This window comes from Anolis sagrei, chromosome 6, assembly GCF_037176765.1.
Source record: "Anolis sagrei isolate rAnoSag1 chromosome 6, rAnoSag1.mat, whole genome shotgun sequence".
Lineage (NCBI taxonomy): Eukaryota > Metazoa > Chordata > Lepidosauria > Squamata > Dactyloidae > Anolis > Anolis sagrei.
This window is the reverse complement of record NC_090026.1, coordinates 23629241-23650897: the sequence shown is the minus strand read 5'-3', so window position 1 is coordinate 23650897 and position 21657 is coordinate 23629241. Positions and strand designations below refer to the sequence as shown.

The 21657-nt window shown below is 45.8% G+C and overlaps 1 protein-coding gene across 2 annotated transcripts in view; it reads right to left on the bottom strand.

Moving 5' to 3' along the window:
- PAQR4 (progestin and adipoQ receptor family member 4) overlaps window positions 1-21359 on the bottom strand; it is a 48010-nt gene extending 26651 nt beyond the window's left edge. The window contains exon 1 of one of the 2 annotated variants that reach the window (XM_067469931.1): window positions 21011-21359. In XM_067469931.1, coding sequence (XP_067326032.1) covers window positions 21011-21176 — 166 coding nt within the window. In that variant the 5' untranslated portion in view covers window positions 21177-21359. The remainder of the gene's footprint in view (window positions 1-21010) is intronic. The other variant, XM_060780578.2, reaches the window with a different exon arrangement.
- Window positions 21360-21657: the final 298 nt, after the last annotated feature.

Below are 21657 nucleotides of genomic sequence, written 5' to 3'. Positions count from 1 at the left end.
CGAGTCAATACGTTTTCCCAGTTTTTTTTGTGGCAAAATTAGGTGCCCTGTCTTATATTGAGGTTGACTTATAGAGTATATACAGTATTTCATTAGGAGCAACATTTGACTTCTTTTTCCTTTCATTTGGCTCTCCTTTCAGTTGCTGATGGCTTAAGCAAATTCAGATCAGTATGTCAACCTGGAACAAGACTGAAATCTATTACTTTTGCATTTGTTGTTCTCTCTTGACCATTCAACTAAAACAAGACTCTGGACTTTTGATCCAAAGCTCGATTGCGTGGCACCATGAGATACAAAAGCCCATTACTATAGTTCTTGGAAGCAAACTGAGACCTCAAAAACCAACATGGATTTCCAAAAAGGAGACAAGGCTTCTGGTTTGTGGTGGATGATGTTCGTATCTCTCACCTCAGGGAGCATCCCAGCCTCTTGTGTCCTTCAGAACACTTGGGGGGAAGGCATTAAACATTAAAAATAATCAGTTCCCTGCACAGGTCTTTCTAATCCTCTGCACCATGACTCCATGAAAGGTCTCTACCTCCAGTTCTTAATGGAGAGCTGGGAGAATAGAAATGATTCTGACACATTCTCGCTTTGTGCCTGGATTAGCCAGGATCAAGGGCGCTTAACCCCAGGGAACTGGAAAGGCAATTCACAGCAGGACTCCTGGGTCCTGTGAGGAGAGAAAATCAAGCACGACTGAACCAGAGCAAAAGCTCCCATGAGTGCACTAGATCTGCTCTATACTTAAGTCAGACTATTTTCCAATGAGATAATTTTAGTCTTGGAAGTGGCATTGTGGTATAATGGGCAGAGTGCTGGACCAGGACATGGGAAAGCCAAATCTCCGCCGGGCTACAAAAATCACAAGGAACCCACAAGCCAAACACTCTCTCTCAGTCTGACCTACTTCACAGGCTTGTTCCGAATATATAGTAGGGAGAGTACAGTCATATGAAGAAAGGCTTGAAGTATCCTTGGTTGTTGCTTATGATGTTTGTTATATTATTCTTATAATGGTATTTTATGCTGTTTTATATTGTTATATTTTATATGCTACTAGCAATCCCCTGCCACACGCTTTGGCCCAGTCTGGTGATGTGGAAAATAAAGTAATGAGAACATCTAGGTTTCTAATATTTGTAATGTCTTTATGCTTGTGGGTAAACAGTATTTCCTGTTGTTTCATTGTCAGTGTTGATGTGGAGATTGTCTGGTTTGCCTACTCTGGAACATGCAACATATTGTTGTCCTTCTTTAGGGGTCCCTTTCCAATCTTTGATACTACACCTGTCATATACATATATGTGTGTGTCTGAATGGTTGGATGGCCCTTTGTCAGGAGGGCTTTGATTATGTTTTCTTGCCCTGGTGAAGGGAGTTGGACTGGATGGCCTTAAGGCAGCATTTCTCAACCTGGGAAGTCAAGACCTGGGAGGGGGGGGTCACCCCCCTGGTGTCAGAAGGGTCACCAAAGACCATCAGAAAACACAGTATTTTCTGTTGGTCATGGGGGTTCTGTGTGAGATGTTTGGCCCAATTTCGTTGGTGGGGTTCAGAATGCTCTTTGATTGTAGGTGAACTATACATCCTAGTAACTACAACTCCCAAATGTCAAGGTCTATTTCCCCCAAACTCTATCTGTGTTCACATTTGGGCATATTGAGTATTTGTGCCAAGTCTGGTCCAGATCCATCATTGTTTGAGTCCACAGCGTTCACTGGATGGAGGTGAACTACAATTCCAAAATGCAATGTCAATGCCCACCAAACTCTTTCAGTATTTTCTGTTGGTCATGGGAGTTTGGTGTGCCAAGTTTGGTTCAATTCCATTGTTGGTGGAGTTCAGAATGCTGTTTGATTGTAGGTGAAGTATAAATCCCAGCAACTACAACTCCCAAATGACAAAATCATAATTATTTGAGTGATGGTCACTCCTTGTGTTGTGAGATGTTTTATTGCCAAATTTGGTGTGATTTCGTTCATTGGTTCTTTTGTTTTTAAGGTACTCATTACGCACAGAACCTTTTTAATATATAGATGCTTTGAATTCTGTGTGATTGGGCTTGGCCCCATGTAAGCCGCCACGAGTCCCTTCGGGGAGATGGAGGTGGGGTATAAAAATAAAATTATTATTATTATTATTATTATTACTATTATTAAGGCAAGATACAAATGGAGTTTCAGTAGACATTCCGGGTTTGCGAGTTTGTCTTTTGTGGGTTTGATTATTTGTGGATTTGATTAAAATGTTATCTCTAAAAATCACTAGGTCCTCCAATGTGATTTTATGGCCAAATGGAACATAAAGTACCATTAAAGTAAATAAAATACCACATATAAAACAGCTGTTTGCCACAATAGTTGACTGGTGCACTCATACGTAGGGGAAGTATACCTATGAGGACCAGACACACAGGGACAAAACAAAAATTGCTGGTTGACTTTTATGCCCCGCTTTTTGAGCATCCTAGAGGATTCTTTCTGGCTACAAAATCGTGGACTAGATCCTGGAAGTATATACTTTTGGGAGTATAATTTGCAGAATTCACCAATCAACATGGCCACTCCAGAAAAAGCTTTGACTTGACTGACCTTTGCCTAGCGCAGCCACAGCAGTTTTTGACAATCCTATTCATCCCCGACTCTGAAATTGCTTCCTTTGGACCCATCCTCTGGGACCCATGCTGCCAGGCAGGTCCCAGGTGCCTGGTATGTGCCGCTCCCTAGAGATCCCCACCCTGTCCTTGCTGCCAAACTAATCAGTTTCTCCAAAGCATTTCTCTTGGGAAACAAGTATAAGCAAACATGTACACAAACTCACGCACAAAAATTCCATCTGGATCAGCAGAACACAAGTCTAACAATTTCTTGGCTCAAGGTTTTGTCTAAGCAAACGTCTCCAGTTTTGAAGGACTTGGTACTTTACACACACACACACAAAACACACACACTATAGAACAATGATGTCACTAAAGGGTGAAGGGTCACACCAGGTGACTCCACTGGCAGGAATGACACCAAAATGACTTTCTATAACAGGTATGGGTGAGCCCAGGCCCGGGGGCCAGATACGCCCCCTTGGAATTTTTTCTCAGGCCCTTATCTCTCTCACCATCCTATCCTTTTCTTCTCTCTTTCCTTCCTCCTTCCCTCCCTCTTTCTCTCTCCTTCCTTCCCTTCCCCCCTTTTGTCCTTCCTTTCTTCTTTCCCTCCTTCCCTCTCTCTTTCTGCTTCCTTCCTTCCCTTTTGTCTTGCCTCCCTCTCCATTCTCTTCCAGCCTTTCATCCTTTTCTTCCTTCTTTCCTTCCTTTTCTTTTTTCCTTCCTCCTTTCCTTCTGGGGGATGTTTAGCTGGGAGAAGAGAAGGTAGCCCTGAGTCCCCTTGGGGAGATAGGGTGGGTTATAACTAAATAATTATTATTATTATTATTATTATTATTATTATTATTATTATTATAAACACAACAAGAGTAGTACACAGCAAACAAGATCACTCTGCTGGCTGTTGTATTGGATCACACGTCGGACACTTCCCAAGTGTCTAGGACTGTGTGATGTATTAGTGAATAATGCATGCAGATCCTAGTAGGGTGGCCTTTTGCAGCTAACAGATGGTAATTTTGTCAGTGCCGATTGTGTTTAAGTACAGGACAAGGTCTTTAGGCACTGCACCCAGTGTGCCGATCACCATTGGGACCACTTTTATTGGCTTGTGCCAGAGTCTTTGTAGTTCGATCTTTAAATCCTTGTATCATGTCAGCTTTTCCAGTTCTTCTTCTTCTTCTTATTATTATTATTATCATCATTATCATTATAGAGCGGGAACATGAGAACCATGTTTCTAGATTTAAAAGAGTGTCCCATTGAGGAGGAGGAGGAGGGAAACTGACTTTCTGCTGCCAGGACACAAGGAAGCAATGGTTTCAAATGGCAGGGAAAGAGAATTGACTGAAAAGATTAGGAAGAACTTCCTGAGAGTAAGAGCTGTTGGACAGTGGCATAGGCTGCCTCGGAGTGTGGTGGAGTCTCCTCAGGAGGCTGTGTATTGGGAGTGCTGTGACTGTGCCTTCCTGCATGGCAAGGGGTTGGACTGGACGCTCCTTGAGCGTCTCTTCCAACTCTAGGATTCTATATCAGGAGTAGGCAATAGGGGGTGTAATGGATACACTTCTTCTCTCCCACCCACCATGTCATCCTGAGCAAGGAAAACCCTTTTGGGATCCAAACGTTTCCCATCTTTCCTTTACTTTATTCCTCTGAAAGAAAAGAGGAAGGGGAGGAAAGGGCTGGGAGGGGACTTGGGGAGAACCCACCTTTTCCCAATCTGCCCACCCTGCTCCAGCCCACCATGCAGCCCCCAAGTTAGTAAGTTTGCCCATGCCTGGTCTATAATGACTGTCCACTGTGGAGGAGCTGTTGGAATCCCTTCTCCCGCTGCAAGTTCTTTTCCATTCTTCCCTTCCCCTCCTACTTGACAAGAATGCATACCCACAACAGCCATGGAGCCATGTAGTCAAAAGGAAACGTTGTGATGGATTCTGGAAGACCTGGCTGCAAGCAGCATTGAGGACTTGGCAGGAAGAATGGCTTACCCACCTTGAGGCAGGTAATGATGGAGCCCATGCGGGAAACACAGCAGTGATGGTTCTGGGTAAGTGATTGGAGGTGACCCCATGAGTTATCACACTGAGTGACACCAACCTAAGTGTTGCCATTGCTACAAAGGTGTCTCTTCTCTTAACCCAGCAGTTTTTAAACCACTTCAAACCTAGCCCAATTTCCTTGGGAAGGATAATAAATGACCTAAAAACATACTACAGGATATTGTGTGTAAAGCATGTAGGACAATGGGTAAGTTTCACAGATCTAGCTGACACCTCATGGATCGCTGACATTGTTGTGTGCCTTCAAGTCATTTCTTACTTATGTCAAACCAATAAAAAGATTTTCTGAGTGCATGTGGCTCACCTGAGGTCACCCAGCAAGTTTCCAGGGCCAAACAGGGATTCAATCCCTGGTCTCCAGAGGTGTAACTAATGCTCAAACCACTATGCAACACGTTTATACCAGGCATGGGCAAATTTCAGGTCTCCAGGTGTTTTGGACATGAACTCCCACAATTCCTAACCACCTACCTGGAGGGCTGAAGTTTGCTCATGCCCAGTTTATACCATTGCAGAAATTCCACTGCAGAGATGGAGAAAACCCTGAATATATTTCCACACAGAAAGAATTCCCCATGGTTTAGGAATTAGAAATGTACAGCTCTAACCCAAGGCTTTTCTCCACTCTCAGCCACAGGAAGAAAAACAACCAGGAGGCTGGGCTCCCTGAGGAATATTGATCCATTAAACACCCACACATCTCTAGGCCAGCCATTTCCCTCCTTGGATTTCTGACTTTGAACCTTCATGGTGTGTAAATATAATTCAAAGCCGCTGAGCTGGGTTGGCCAACAAATTCTGGGCCTCTCCTACAACCCGCCCTTCAACACTTTACACAATGAAAATTGCTCCACTGTTTTCCCCAATGCTCTTTGCTCTCATTTGACACCAGCGGGAAGAGAACAATTCTTTCCTTCACGGCTCTTGTTGACTTGTGCATAGGAGCAAAGAGCAAGAGCTAGATACTGGAGAAGGATACTGCCTGGAACTGGTTATGTGCATGGGTTCTCTGTTGGAGTGAGGGCACAAAAGGACATAATCTACCCCTATATACTTGTGTGTAAATCTAGACATTTTAAAGTCAAGCAAAAAAACCTGTGCCAACATATCCAATGGGGGACGCCTACCTCGACAGTAATACATGTGAAAAAGATCTTGGAGTCCTCGTGGACAAGTTAAACATGAGCCAACAATGTCATGCCGCAGCTAAAAAAGCCAATGGGATTTTGGCCTCCATAAATAGGAGTCTACTTTCTAGATCCAGAGAAGTCTTGCTGCCCCTCTATTCTGCCTTGGTGAGACGACAGTTGGAATACTGTATCCAATTCAACTAAAATGAACAAGAGTCTAGAGAACAAGCCCTATGAAGAGCGGCTTAAAGAGCTGGGCATGTTTAGCCTTCAGAAGAAAAGGCTGAGAGAAGACATGTTGAGAGCCGTGTATACATATGTGAGGGGAAGTCATAGGGAAGAGGGAGCATGCTTGTTTTCTGCTGCTCTGGATACTAGGATGTGGAACAATGGCTTCAAACTACAGGAAAGGAGGTTCCACTTGAACATTAGGAAGAATTTCCTAACTGTGAGAGCTGCACAGCAGTGGACCTCTCTCTCTGCCCCAGAGTGTGGTGGAGACCCCTTCTTTTAAATAGAAGCTGGATGGCCATCTGTCGGGGGTGCTTTGTGATTTTCCTGCTTCTTGGTTGGACTGATTGGCCCACAAGGTCTCTTCCAACTCTATGATTCTATGTGAACTCTTATAAAAACAGAAGCACCAGTGTTTTGCCCTTTCCATTGAATGATTCTCGACTTATTCACAAGTCCTACCATAATCCATAATTTTGGCCTCCAAATTGACCCTTGGCTTATACATTAGTATATATGGTAAGTTGCAACTTTCATTTATTTAAATAAGCAGGTGGTTTTAAATATACCCCCTGAACAAGAAAGAGATATAGTGCTTACCCAGTACAAGGAAGTGTGTTTATTTAAACAGATCCTTATTAAAAGTTATTCTGGCATTCACACCCACATAAGCACACTACAAGAGAGAGCCATCTACAGCAATCCTCATGGCCCATACAATGAGGTTTGCTTGTTTATTGCCCATATTTAGTAGTTGTCAGGTATTATAAGGGATAAGGGACCTCACAACCTCTGAGGATGCCTGTGATAGATGTGAGTGAAACACCACAAAAGAATGCTTCTGAAACACAGTCATACTGCCCGGAAAACTCACAGCAACCCAGTGATTCCAGCCATGAAAGCCTTCAAGAACACATAATAAGGGATGTTCCTTGTTTAAAAGTTGGAAAGCTTGTTCTTTATAGGGTTGGGAATGTCCTTTACTATAACGCCGCTCCATGCAGTCATGCCAGCCACATGATCTTGGAGGTGTCTACAGACAACGCCGGCTCTTCAGGCTTAGAAATTGAAGTGAGCACCACACCCCAGAGTCGGACACAACTGGACTTCATGTCAGGGGAAAACCTTTACCTTTACCTATAATGGAAGTACCATATTTGAGGGTTAAAAAGCTTTTTTAAACAGACTTAGCAAGATGCTTCCTGCAAATTCTATATTTTTGGCCCATTTATAAAGACAGAAACAACTGCATTGTGTAATTTATGGATGAGATAATATGCTGATTTTACAGAGAAACACGCAGCTAAGCTTGATATTTAATCAGAACATCATGATCCACACAATGACCTTTGTCTGTTTATTGCCCCATATTTAGCATTGCCACATATTATAAGAGATATTCCTTGTTTCAAGGTTGGAAAGCTTGCTCCTCAGAGGACTGGCAATTTCCCTATTTGAGGGTTGGAAAACTTTTCCTCTTTCTGTCTTTCTTTTTTATAGACAAAGCAAGATGCTCCCTGCAAATCCCATATTTTTGGCCATGGACCACTCATAAAGACAGAAGTGTGTACATGATGAAATTTATGGAGGAGGATAACAATGTTATCCTCCTCCATAAATTGAAATGTGTGACATGTGAGCTTGACACTCAGAAACTATTAGCAAGTTTGTATTCTCAGAAACTATTAGCAAGTTTGTATTCTGATGAAACACCAATACAAACTTCCTAATAGTTTCTGAGAATACAAACTTGCTAATAGTTTCTGAGTGTCAAGCTCACATGTCACAAATGTCAACTGTCCTTTACCGATGTTTTGAAAAACAAATAACACTACTGACATTATTAGTAGAAAATGCAAATGATAAGCCTTCTCAGCAACTCTGCCAAGATATAATCTAGACACAACACGATCCATAATCTAATGGCAACACACTTACTATGAACACACAAGGCCCATTCAAATGGCACTATGGGAATCATGGAGCTCTCTAGGTGCTACTGGACTGCAGTTCCCTCATCATTCGTCTTGCTGGCTAAGGGCTAAGGTTGCTGGGAGTTGGAGTCTAAGAATGCCTGGATAGCTATACACCAATGGTTCGCAACCTTTTTTTGACCAGGTACCACCTGACCAGGGACCACTCTCCAACATTAGTACCAAAAGGGTTACAAATCAGTTTTTGGTCAACTTTAGATTCGGTGTGATTATTTGGCGTACTGATTCAGAAAATTGCATTGGATAGACTACATCAGCTCTGGTTTCTGATACAGAACATATGCCATCCAGTAGTCACCATTTGCTCACCCACAGAAAACCATATTTAATAATCTAGAGCTGGTGTGTTGCTAGTAATCTTATGTGGGTAGTCAGCCTCTCTCCTCCTGACATCTCGGTTGCCTCGGCACTATAAGAGGGTTTCACGAGACCAGTCACTCTCATTGCCGTGTGGTTTCAAGACAACAGTTTAGTAATGGTGAGGCCGCAAACCATATTTTCGTTCTTGCAGACCACTGGTGGACTACAGGCCACAGCTTGGGAACCACTGCTGTACACACATCAGACCTATCCAAGGGAATGGATCTCAGGAAGCAGCAGTATTCAAGATACTAAGGCAGCAATTGTGATCATGGGTTCATCCAGTTGTTGGTGAAATGCAACTCCCAGGATTCTTCATCACTAGGGTTTGCTGGAGCATGCAGTCTAACAATATCTGGAAGGCAATTCCTACCCCTAACGTAGAAAGCCTATAGAGGCAACACTGGGTGCAACCAAGGTTCTGGTTGCATCTGAAAACTCTACAGATGTGAGTCTGAAGCTCTAATCATGGATCCAATGATCATGGATTCTGGGAGGTACAGTCCCAAACACCTGGAAGACCATAATTGGAGGGACACTGCTTTAAAGTCTCTCTAGAACTAAGTTACTTCTGCAGTAGACCTTGACCAAGAAAAGAAGAACATTGAAAGAACAACAGTAACAATCACCTAGATCTCAAGCTCTTAAGAAATCAATTTCAACAGACAGGTTTGCAATAAATTCTGCCATCCGCTTTTACCCAATGGGCAACGGTTGCCTTAAAAGTTTGTTTATGCTAGCATTTACCCAGATCTTAGAAAAGGATTATAACTCTAAACAACATTTACGGTTATAGATTAGAACTCCAAAGAAGTCCTGGGATTCTAGATTAGAACTCAAAAGAACTTGCTGGATTTTGGATCTTTGACAAATCCTTGGGTTTCTAGACTAGAACCCCAAAAGAATTCCTGGGGAATTCTGGGAATTGTAATCCAAAGAATGACTGTTCCCTGGTTTTGCTCCCTCCCTCATTCAGAACAAGCCACAACCAGCAACTTGTGTATTTCTGGACAGTCAAGGGAGGAACTAGTGTGTGCATGGAAGCGAGAGGTAATGAGCACTAGCCTTAGAAGGAAAACCGGTTTATTAGTTGTCTCATGATATCTCTTGGAAGGAGAAACTTCCCAACTTCTTTCAGCTACATCTACAAACATATTATTGGGTCTAACTTTTTTCCTATTGCATTGTCAAAGGCTTTCATGGCTGGAATCACTAGGTTGCTGTGCATTTTTTTGGGCTGTATGGCCATGTTTCGGAAGCATTCTCCCCTGACGTTTTGCCCACATCTATAGCATGTTTTTATACTGTAACCATGTTTTTGGTGGCATTGAATTTTGCTTGTAAACCGCCTCAAGTCGCCAGAAGACTGAGAGGAGTGGTATACAAATACTGTAAATAAATAAATAAATATAACAGGCATTCTCAGAGGTTGAGAGGTCTGTTTTCTAAAACTGAAAAAAGGCACTCTGCATATGATTTTTTTTGTTCTTTTGTGATTCAAAAAAGGCAACATTCCAGAAGGTGTTCATTCATGCCCTGACCAGTCCCAAACAAGCTTAACTTCAACAAAATGGTAACTTCCAGTTCGGCTCTAGGACATAAACATTGTGTTTTCTGCTGCCCTGGAGACTAGGACGCGGAACAATGGCTTCAAATTACAGGAAAGGAGATTCCACCTGAACATTATGAAGAATTTCCTAACTGGGAGAGCTGTTCAGCAATGGAACTCTCTGCCCTGGAGTGTGCTGGAGGCTCCTTCTTTGGAGGCTTTTAAGCAGAGGTTGCATGGCCATCTTTCGGAGGTGCTTTGAATGCAGTTTTCCTGCTTCTTGGCAGAGTGTTGGACTGGATAGCCCATGAGGTCTCTTCCAACTCTATGATTCTATGATTCAGGATGATTTTTGGCTGCAAGTTAGACCTGTAACTAGACTTTTGTAATAAGAAGGCTTGAGGGGTGGCAAGGCATCAAAACAAGAGATTGTTTAACGGGTCTCAAATTAATTTAATTGCATTACTTCTTAGTGAGCAAGTTTGCATGGCTGTTACTGCAGCTTCACAACAAAACATTCAAAATCACTTAGCTTCACTGCTGAGAATGGGTTGGCACCAGACATATATAGAAAACCTATAGCAGAATAAGCATTTCTTATTAGTCCTGTCCTGATCAGCTGTTTATTTATTCATAACTTTATTTGTTCAAGCACAAATATCCCAAATTTTCTCAAATAAGTCTCAGGTTCCCTCTGCTTCATTTTGTCCTCACAACAACCCTGTGATGTAGGTTGAATTGAAAACAGCAACTTGCTAACTTTCAGCAGGTGAATATAAGGACTCACTAAAGACTCAAGAGATTGTGTTGTCGAAGGCTTTCATGGCCGGAATCACTGGGTTGCTGTGAGTTTTCTGGACTGTATGGCCATGTTCTAGAAGCATTCTCCCCTGATGTTTCACCTACATCTATGGCAGACATCCTCAGAGGTTGTGAGGTCTGTTGGAAACTAGGCAAGTGGGGTTTACATATCTATGGAATGTCGAGAGTGGGAAAAGAGCACTTGACTGCTTGAGGCAAGTGTGAATGTTGCAACTGGCCACCTTGATGAGCACTGAATGGCCTTGCAACTTCAAAGCCTGGCTGCTTCCTGCCTGGGGGACTCAAGATTCATGATGTAGTGGGTTGATCATTATATTATGATTCTGGAGGTCTGGGTTTGAATTTCTACTCAGCCATTAGAAACCCATTGGGTGACCATGGACAAGTGATGCTCTCTCAGCCTCATAAGATGGCACTGGCAAATCTCCTTTTGAACAAATCTAAAAACTTGTGACTTGATTGACTTAGGTCTCTATGATTTGGAAACGACTTGAAGGCACACAATAATAAACCTGGATCTCCCACTTTTAGTCCAACACATTAACATCAACAGCACAGTGATTTTCTTTTTGTTTACATATCTTCCTTTTGAGGGGATTTCAATATATATCCTATAGCAGTGTTTCTCAACATAGCAGGTTCCGAGGGGGGGGGGGGGGCAGCGAGGGAGTGTCAGAGGAGTTGCCAAAGACGATCAGAAAACACAGTATTTTCCATTGGTCATGGGGATTCTGTGTGGGAAGTTTGGCCCAATTCTATCATTGGTGGGGTTCAGAATGCTCTTTGATTGTAGGTGAAATTACAACTTCCAAATCTCAAGATGTATTTTTCCCCAAACTTCACCAGTGTTTCCATTTGGGCATATTGAGTGTTTGGCCCAATTCTATTGTTGGTGGGGTTCAGGTCGCTCTTTGATTGTAGGAGAACTATACATCCCAGCAACTACAACCGCCAAATGTTAAGGTCTATTTTCCCCAAGCTCCACTAGTGTTCACCTTTGGGCATATTGAATATTCATGCCAAGTTTGGTCCAGATCCATCATTGTTTGCATCCACAGTGTTCTCTTGGTGTAGATAAACTAAAACTCCAAAACTCAAGGTCAATGCCCACCAAACCCTTCCAGTATTTTCTGTTAGTCATGGGAATTCTGTTTGCCACATTTGGTTCAATTCCATCATCAGTGGAGTTCAGAATTCTCTTTGATTGTAGGTGAACTATACATCCCAGCAACTACAACTCCCAAATGACAATATCAATACCCCCCATAACCCCCACCAGTATTCTAATTTGGGCGTATTGGTTATTTGTGCCAAATTTGGTCCAGTGAATGAAAATACATCCTGCATATCAGATATTTACATTACAATTCAAAAGAGTAGCAAGATTACAGCTATGAAGTAGCAACAAAAATAATTTTATGGTTGGGGGTCAGCACAACATGAGGAGGAGGTATATTAAAGGGTCACTGCATTAGGAAGGTTGAGAACCACTGTCCTATAGCATTCCTCTGAGTCTGCCTCCCCTCCAGGAATCCACTTGACTCAAAACCTGTTTTGCTTGAGGAAGATGTTTGCAATAGCATCAGATTGTGCCATCGCTCACCCCTTTGCCACATTGCACACACAGCTATTTGTGGGGAAACGAGCAGGGGTTACTGACTTTTGCGGTAATATACGCAAGGTTATATTCAACAACAACAACAAAAGAGCAGGAAACCTTGTGTTGCCTCATGACTCCCTTCCCTGTAGCAAAAAAAGGAGAAGTTGTGATGAGCAAACACAAATATTGAATGCCTCACATCCGCGCCAGGAGAGGGCTTGCCATCCAGCATTTTCGCAGTGTACTCTAGCAAAGCCAGCTGAGCAGATTCTCACTAGAACCAACGATAAAGGCACATTGTCTATTTTGCCAAGACTGGTACTCAAGCTTAGCGATGAATGGAGGCGAAATTCAAAACACACACGCTTGGTTCCAGTTCAGTTGGAACAACAACAAAATTGCCAAAAGAGGGGGACATTTGTGAATTCATATCCAAGACCTCAATTCCTCAAGCTTTTGTATCCCATCTAACATAACTTTAGAGGGCCAGTGTGGGACTGTAGAGTGGTTTGAGCATTTGGAATAGGACTCTGGAGAACACAATATAAATCTCCTCTCGCCCATAGAAACCACTTGGGCGTGTCACAGTCTCTCAGCCGCAGAGGAAGGCAAAGTTCCCCTGAAGAAATCCTGCCATTATCAGTAAAGGTTTCCCCTGACATTAAGTCTAGTCATGTCCCACTCTATGGGGTGGTGCTCACCTCCATTTCTAAGCCGAAGAGCCGGTGTTGTCCATAGATGCTTCCAAGGTCATGTGGTCAGCATGACTCTATGGAGTGCCATTACCTTCTCGCCAAAGCGGTACCTATTGATCTACCCACACTTGTATGTTTTCGAACCGCTAGGTTGGCAGAAGCTGGGAATGTATTGTCGAAGGCTTTCATGGCCACGATTACTGGCCATGAAAGGTTGTTGTAAGTTTTTTATTTATTTATTTATTTATTTATTTATTTCATTTATTGACCGCCCCTCTCAGCCCGAAGGCGACTCGGGGCGGTGAACAACAACAAAGAAAAGACAGTATACAGCAAATCGTGACAATACAAACCGGACAATACAACATAACATATACTATACTAAAAAATCCGCTTCGTCAAGTCCTGGGGTCATAGCCGAAATTCATAGTCCTAGTTCATTCCAGTGTCATTCCAAGATACACTCAGCTGAAGGCCTGCTCGAAGAGCCAAGTTTTCAGGCCCCTACGAAAGGCCATCAGGGAGGGCGCCTGTCTAACTTCGGTAGGGAGGGTGTTCCACAGCCGGGGGGCCACCACCGAGAAGGCCCGCTCCCTCGTCCCCGCCAGACGTGCCTGTGAGGCAGGCGGGACCGAGAGAAGGGCCTCCCCGGAAGATCTCAAGGCCCTCGTGGGCTCGTAGGCCGAGATGCGGTCTGCAAGGTATTTTGGGCCGGAACCGTTTAGGGCTTTGTAGGATAACACCAGCACCTTAAATTGGGCCCGGTAGCAAATCGGCAGCCAGTGGAGCTGGGACAGCAGGGGCGTTGTATGCTCTCTGCGTCCTGCTCCGGTTAACAACATGGCTGCCGCGCGCTGGACTAGCTGAAGCTTCCGGGCCGTCTTCAAGGGCAGCCCCACGTAGAGAGCGTTGCAGTAGTCGAGGCGGGATGTGACCAAAGCGTGTACCACCGTGGCCAAGTCAGACTTCCCAAGATACGGGCGCAGCTGGCGCACGAGCCGAAGCTGTGCAAATGCTCCCCTGGTCACCGCTGAAACCTGGGGGTCCAGGCTCAGCGATGAGTCCAGGGTCACACCCAAGCTGCGAACCTGTGTCTTCAAGGGGAGTGCGACCCCATCCAACACAGGCTGTAACCCTATACCCTGTTCGGCCTTGCGACTGACCAGGAGTACCTCTGTCTTGTCTGGATTTAATTTCAGTTTGTTCGCCCTCATCCAGACCGTCACAGCGGCCAGGCACCGGTTCAGGACTTCGACAGCCTCCTTAGTAGCAGGTGGGAAGGAGTGACAGAGTTGGACGTCATCTGCGTACAGATGACACCGCACCCCGAAACTCCGGATGATCTCACCCAGCGGCTTCATGTAGATGTTAAACAACAAGGGGGACAAGATGGAACCCTGAGGAACGCCACAGGTCAACGGCTGCGGCGTTGAACAGGAGTCCCCCAGTAACACCATCTGAGTACGACCCTCCAGAAATGACTGGAGCCACCGCAGAGCAGTGCCCCCAAGACCCATCTCTGCAAGGCGCCCCAGAAGAATACCGTGGTCGACGGTATCGAAGGCCGCTGAGAGGTCCAGGAGCACCAACAGGGACACACTCCCCCTGTCTAGCTCCCGGCGCAGATCATCCACTAAGGCGACCAAGACCGTCTCGGTACCATGTCCCGGTCTGAAACCAGACTGTGCCGGATCCAGATAATCCGTGTCTCTCAAGAATACCTGGAGTTGTGAGGCCACCACGCTTTCCATGACTTTGCCCAAGAAGGGGAGATTGGAAACAGGCCGAAAGTTGTCCAATTTAGTGGGGTCAAGTGATGGTTTCTTCAACAGCGGCTTTATAACAGCCTGTTTTAGGCTCGCTGGAATCTTGCCTTCCCGAAGGGAGGCATTAACCACCACCGTTACCCACTCGGCCAATCCCCCTCTGGCCTCCTTTAGAAGCCAGGATGGGCAGGGGTCTAGGATGGACGTGGTGGGTCTCATTCCTCCAAGTACCTTGTCCACATCCTCGGGTTTCACAAACTGAAAAGAATCCAACAAAATCGGACAAGCAGGTGCTTGTGTCACATCCCCAGAGACTGCACTTAATGTGGCGTCCAGCCCAGAACGGATCAAAGCGACTTTGTCTGTAAAGAACCGAGCAAATGCTTCACAGCGCGCTGCCAAGTTGTCAGGGCTCCCACCTGAGATAGGGGGAGTTAAAAGACCTCTGACAACCCGGAACAGCTCCGCCGGACGGTTTTTTGCAGACGCAATAGTGGCCGCGAAGAAGGTTTTCTTTGCGGCTTTTATTGCCACAGCATATGCCCTTAAAAAGGACACAAACCGTGTTCGGTTTGGCTCGCTTGGGTCCGATCGCCACACGCTCTCTAGAACCCTCTTCCTTCGCTTCATCGCTGCCAGTTCCTCAGTAAACCAAGGAGCTGGTTTAGCTCGGTTACTTGAGAGGGGACGTTCCGGAGCGATCTTGTCAATAGCCCTGGTCATCTCCCCATTCCAGAGAGCGACCAAGGCCTCGACATGATCACCTACCGCGGTGGCGGGAAACTCCCCAAGAGCCGTCAGGAATCCATTCGGATCCATTAGCCTCCTGGGGCGGACCATCTTAATGGGTCCTCCACCCTTGCGGAGGTTAGGGGGCGCAGTGAGCCTAAATCTAATCAGGAAGTGGTCGGACCACGGCAACGGAGAGATGGACAACTCCTCCACACCGCCACCCTGCTCCCATCCCTGGCAGAAAACCAAGTCCAATGTGTGTCCAGCTGTATGGGCTGTATGGCTGTATGGCTGTATGGCCATGTTCTAGAAGCATTCTCTCCTAACGTTTCACCTGCATCTATGGCATGCATCCTCATAATCTCTGAAGATGCCTGCCATAGACGTAGGTGAAACGTCAGGAGAGAATGCTTCTAGAACCTGGCCTGAGACCTCACAACCTCTGAGGATGCCTGCCATAGATGCAGGTGATACATTAGGAGAGAATGCTTCTAGAACATGGCCTCACAACCTCTGAGGATGCCTGCCATAGATGCAAGCAATACGTCAGGAGAGAATGCTTCTATAACATGGCCATACAGCCCAAAAAACCTACAGCAACCCAGAAGCTGGGAATAACAGTGGGAGCTCACCCCGCTCCCTGGATTCAAATCGCCGACCTTTTGGTCAGCAAGTTCAGCAGCACAGCAGTTAAACCTGTTGTGCCACTAGGGGCCCCATTATAGATCATAATAAATTGTAAACAACTTGGAGGCACACAACAGTCAACGTATTGCTAGACTGACAAAGTGGTAAGAAACTCCAAGCTTACATACACCATTATGGGTTAAAATTCAAGTGATATACATTCAAATCATCGGTGATCTATGAAATTAATTGTTTCATGCATCAGTGGGCCATTATTCTCTTCCAGCCTGACTTACAGGGTTGTTGTGAAGACCAAGTAGAGAAAAGTAGAGCTCATGAGAGACGGAATGTAACTTCAGTAAATAACTAACCATCAGCCTGTCTGGTTTCCACTGTCCAAACCTCAAGGTGAAGATCCTCCTCACCTAACTGGGACCATCTCTTGAGCTTGATCAGATATGGGCAAACTTGGGCCCTCCAGGTGTTTTGGACTTCAACTCCCACAATTCCTAACAGCCTCAGGCCCTTTCCTTTTCCACCTAAATTGCTGAGCTGCTGAACTTGCTGACCAAAAGGTCGGTGGTTTGAATATGGGGAGCGAGGTGTGCTCCCACTGTTAGCCGCAGCTTCTGCCAACCTAGCAATGCAAAAACATGCAAGTGTGAGTAGATCAATAGGTACCGCTTCGGCGGGAAGATAATGGCACTCCATGGAGTCATGCTGGCCACATGACCTTGGGGGCATCTATGGACAATGCCAGCTCTTCGGCTTACCTAAACTAGACGTAAGGCCTTCAATTTGCCAAACATCTGCTCTGCTCCCAAACCTTGGCCCCTCTCTGTAAAACTGTCAGCTGCTCAGCCACAAAAACCCATGCTCAATACAAAGCTGAATGAGAACTCGGTCTCCCAGCATGGAACACAATTCTACCACCAGTCTTTGCTCAACTATTTTTCCCCAACTCTTGATAAAGAAGTTCCAGCTCTTTGCTGATTGTTATGGAACAGCCTTCCTTAGCAACAAGAAATCAAATAAAGAGACCCTGAGTTTCAAGGAGTACAGGCGAGCTAGCAAAGAAGAAAAGTAGAAGGGAATATCCGTGTTGGCATATTCAAAGAGAAGAAGGTGACTAAGGTTGTGTCTATATTGTAGAATTAATGTAGGCTAACACCACTTTAAATGCTATGGAATCATGTGTGTTGTACTTTTACAAGAACCTTGTCTTCTCTGCCAAAGAGTGTTGGTACCTCGCCAAATTACAGTGTAGATCAGGTATGGGCAAACTTGGGCTCTCCAGGTGTTTTGGACTTCAACTCCTACAATTCCTAACAGCCTACTGGCTGTTAGGAATTGTGGGAGTTGAAGTCCAAAACACCTGGAGGGCCCAAGTTTGCCCATGCCTGGTGTAACTGCACTCTGAGCCTGATTTGTGAGGTCCATGTTTTGGAAAGGTTCGAGGTTAGGTGGCCCCAAGAAACATGTTATGATGACTACATATTATGATTACTAGTAGCATCTTGGGGTGCATCTACACAGTAGAACTCATACAGCTTGACACCACTTGAACTGTAATGGCTCAATGCTGTGGAATCATGGGAGATAGAGTCTTGGAGAGGCGTAAGCACTTTTTGGTCGAGAAGGCTAAAGACTTGTACATCTCCAGCTCCCATGATTCCACAGCCTTGAGCCATGGCAGTTCAAGAGGTGTCAAGTTCCATGAGTTCTATAGTGTAGACCAGGCATGGGCAAACTTTCTAACTCAAAATCCTCTGCTATCCTAATAATATAATATAATATATTTCCATGTCAGGATTGAATTGAGAAACTGCAAGTCGCTTCTGGTGTGAGAGAATTGGCAGTCTGCAAGGACATTGCCCAGGGATATTTTGATGTTTGACCATCCTTGTGGGAGGTTTCTCTCATGTCCCCGCATAGTAAGCTGGAGCTGACAGAGGGAGCTCATCAATGCTCTCCCCGGATTCGAACCTGCGACCTCTCGGTCTTCAGTCTGCCGGCACAAGGGTTTAACCCACTGCGCCACCAGGGACTCCGATATAATATAATGTAATATAATATAATATAATATGTTGTACATACATATAATATTTATAATATTATAATATTATTATAATATTATAATATAATGCAATAAAATAATAATATATTATAGTTATATATTTATATTACATGTAATATTACAAATAATATTATTATAATATAATGGTATAGTACAATATAGTGATATAGAATACTGATATTGTACTATGCTAATAACATAATATATTGTTTGTATGTATGTATGTATGTATGTATATATCTTGTAAGCCGCTCTGAATCCCCTTCGGGGTGAGAAGGGTGGCATATAAATGTCACCAATAAATAAATAAATACATAAATATCTTGAGGGCCACATGGCAGGCCAGGAGGGAGGGGATTCTCCCCAAGTCCCCTTCCTGCCCTTTCCTCCCTTGCCTCTTCTCTTCTGGAGGCAGAAAATAAAGGAAAGATGGGTTTGGATCCCAGATGGGTTGGCTTTGGTCAAGATGAGATGGTGGACAAGAGAAAAAAGGGTATCCATCAGACCTCATGTTGACTACTCCTGATATAGAATCCTAGAGCTGGAAGAGACCCCCCAAGGGCCATTCAGTCCAACCCCCTGCCATGCAAGAAGGCACAATCAAAGCACTCCTGATAGACAGCCTCTGTGGAAAAGCCTCCTGAGGAGACTCCACCACACTCCCAGGCAGGCTAAGCTACTCTCCAGGAAGTTCTTCCTAATATTCTCAGTTGAATCTTCTTTCCAGTCATTTGAAACCATTGCTCCCTTGTGTAAATGCCAGTTTACCCCTTCCTCCGCAATGGGATATGGTTCTCTACTTTCTCTTCTCCCAGCTAAACATCCCCCAGGAGGAAAGGAGGAAGGAAAAAGAGAAGGAAAGAAGAAAGGGAGGGAGGAAGAGAAAGATGGAAGGAAGGGAATAGAGGGATGGAGGAAAGACAAAAGGGAAGGAAGGAAGGAGAAAGAGAGAGAGCCCGAGGGAAAGAGGGAGGGAAGAAAGAGAGAAGGAGGGAAGGGTAGAAGGGAAGGAAGGAGGAAGGGAGAAAGAGAGAGGCAAGATAGGTGGGGAGAAGGAAGGGAGAGAAGGAAGGGAGGATAGGATGGTGAGAGAGAGGAGGGCCTGAGAAAAGAGCCCAAAGGCATCTACATCTTGTGTAGATGCTCCCTAAATCTTGCCCATGCCTAGTGTAGATGCACCCTGAATCTCTTCCCTGGAAGGTTGGGTTTCCAAGAGAGCTACTGTATTTAATATTAAAGCAGTGTCAAACTGTAATTACTTCTACAGTGTAGATCAGACACAGGCAAACTTCAGCCCTCCAGGAGTAGGCTGCTAGGAATTGTGGGAGTTGAAGTTCAAAACACCTGGAGGGCCAAAGTTTGTCCATGCCTGGTGTAGATTCACCTACAGAGCAGGGTCAGCTGCAGAAACGCAGAACAAGAATGGTGGGAGAACATCCTACAACTCTAGAACCCTTCTGGAGCATGGATGATGGGCTGTGCAGTCGTAGCTCAGGGCAAGAAGGGGGGCACTTGGAGATTAGGGGTGATAGATAGGTTGTGGGTTACCCCTTTTGCACAGATGAGGGTTGGACTAGATGGCCCTTGGGGGTCCCGTCTTATGATGGCTCCATGTTCCTTGGCCTTTTTGATATGACAGAGAAAAAAGCCAATGTGTTTCTAGACTGTATCAATAGGAAGATTGTGTCTAGACCAGGCATGGGCCAACTTAGGCCCTCCAGGTGTTTTGGACTTCAACTCCCACAATTCCTAACAACCTTCTCACTCCAAAAGACCTGGAGGTGCCCGGGTGAGGCCTGATCAAAGCAGAATAGAGCAAAATGATGGTTTCCCTCAATCTAGACCAGGTATGGGCCAACTTGGGCCCTCCAGGTGTTTTGGACTTCAACTCCCACCATTCCTAACAGCCTCAGGCCCCATTTCCTTAAGTGGCTGAGGGGGGAAAGGAAAGGGTCTGAGAGGAATGGTGGGAGTTGAAGTCCAAAACACCTGGAGGGCCCAAGTTGGCCCATGTTTCGTATATACAGATACATATATGAGCCATGAAAAATAATTGAAAGTCAAGATGAACGCTTAAGTGGCTGAGGGGGGAAAGGAAGGGGCCTGGGACTGTTAGGAATGATGGGAGTTGAAGTCCAAAACACCTGGAGGGCCCAAGTTGGCTAATGCTTCATATATACAGATAGACGCATATATGAGCCATGAAAAATAATTGAAAGTCAAGATGAAAGGCTTAAGTGGCTGAGGGGGGAAAGGAAGGGGCCTGAGGCTGTTAGGAATGATGGGAGTTGAAGTTCAAAACACCTGGAGGGCCCAAGTTGGCCCATACCTGGTCTAGATGGAGGGGAACCATAGTTTTGCTCTATTCTGCTTCGATCAGGCCTCACCCGGCCACCACAATAAACCAATGGTGGGACCAAAGGTTGAGGAGCTGGGTTAGGGTTAGATGAGAGAAGAGAAAGCTGAGAGGGCATCTGATCATGGAATCACAGAGTCGGAAGAGACCTCGTGGGCCATCCAGTCCAACCCCCTGAGCCATGATAGCCGTGTTTATTGTGTCCCATGGAGGAGGGGGCAAGCTTGCCTCCTGCAAAGGGACACAATGGGCCATGGCTTGAAAAGGGATGCAGGAAGAACTCCTTGGAAGCTTTGGGAGCCTGGGCCGTATGGCCATCTGCCGGGAGGGCTTGGGTGGTGTCTTCCTCTGCTGGATGGCCCTTGGAGAGGGGATGGGGGTCTCTCCTCGGGATGGGACTCACCGTGGGTGTAGATGTTGCCCAGTTCGTTGTGCAGGTAGAAGAGGCTGCGGAGGCACCCGGACCCGGAGCTGACCGGCCGGTATCCGGTCAGCACGAAGCGGTTGAACTGGAGGTGAGGGGGGGAGCTGGCCCAGTCCAGGAGCCGGGGCCCCCCCAAGAAGGCCATGGCCGGGCTCCCCCCCCGGGGTCAGCTGCTGCTGCGGCTCCGCATCCCCTTCGCCTTCATCCTCCGCCTTCCTCTCCCTCCTGCCGTCGTTGCTGCTGATGCTGATGCTGCCGCCGCTGCTGCAGCTCCTCCTCGGGCTTTCCCCTCCAGCACCCCTCCCTCTCTCCCTCTCTCCCTCCTCCCCTCCCTGCCCAGGAGCTGAGCTCACAATCTCGCCCCGCCCACCGCCCTCATTAACATAATAGATGCCTGTGTCACTCCCTCCCCTTCCCCATCTCTGGGCCCGCCTCCCCTGAAGCCCCGCCCTCGCCTCCTCTGCTCATTTGCATAAATCCCTGCCGCCCTCTCCTTGTCCTTTGGCACGCCTTGTCCACAAAAAGCCCCGCCCACTCTCCCAACCTTCATTTGCATAAATCCCTGCCGCCCTCTCCTTCTCCCTTGGAACGCCTTCCCTACACAAAGCCCCGCCCACTCTCCCTGT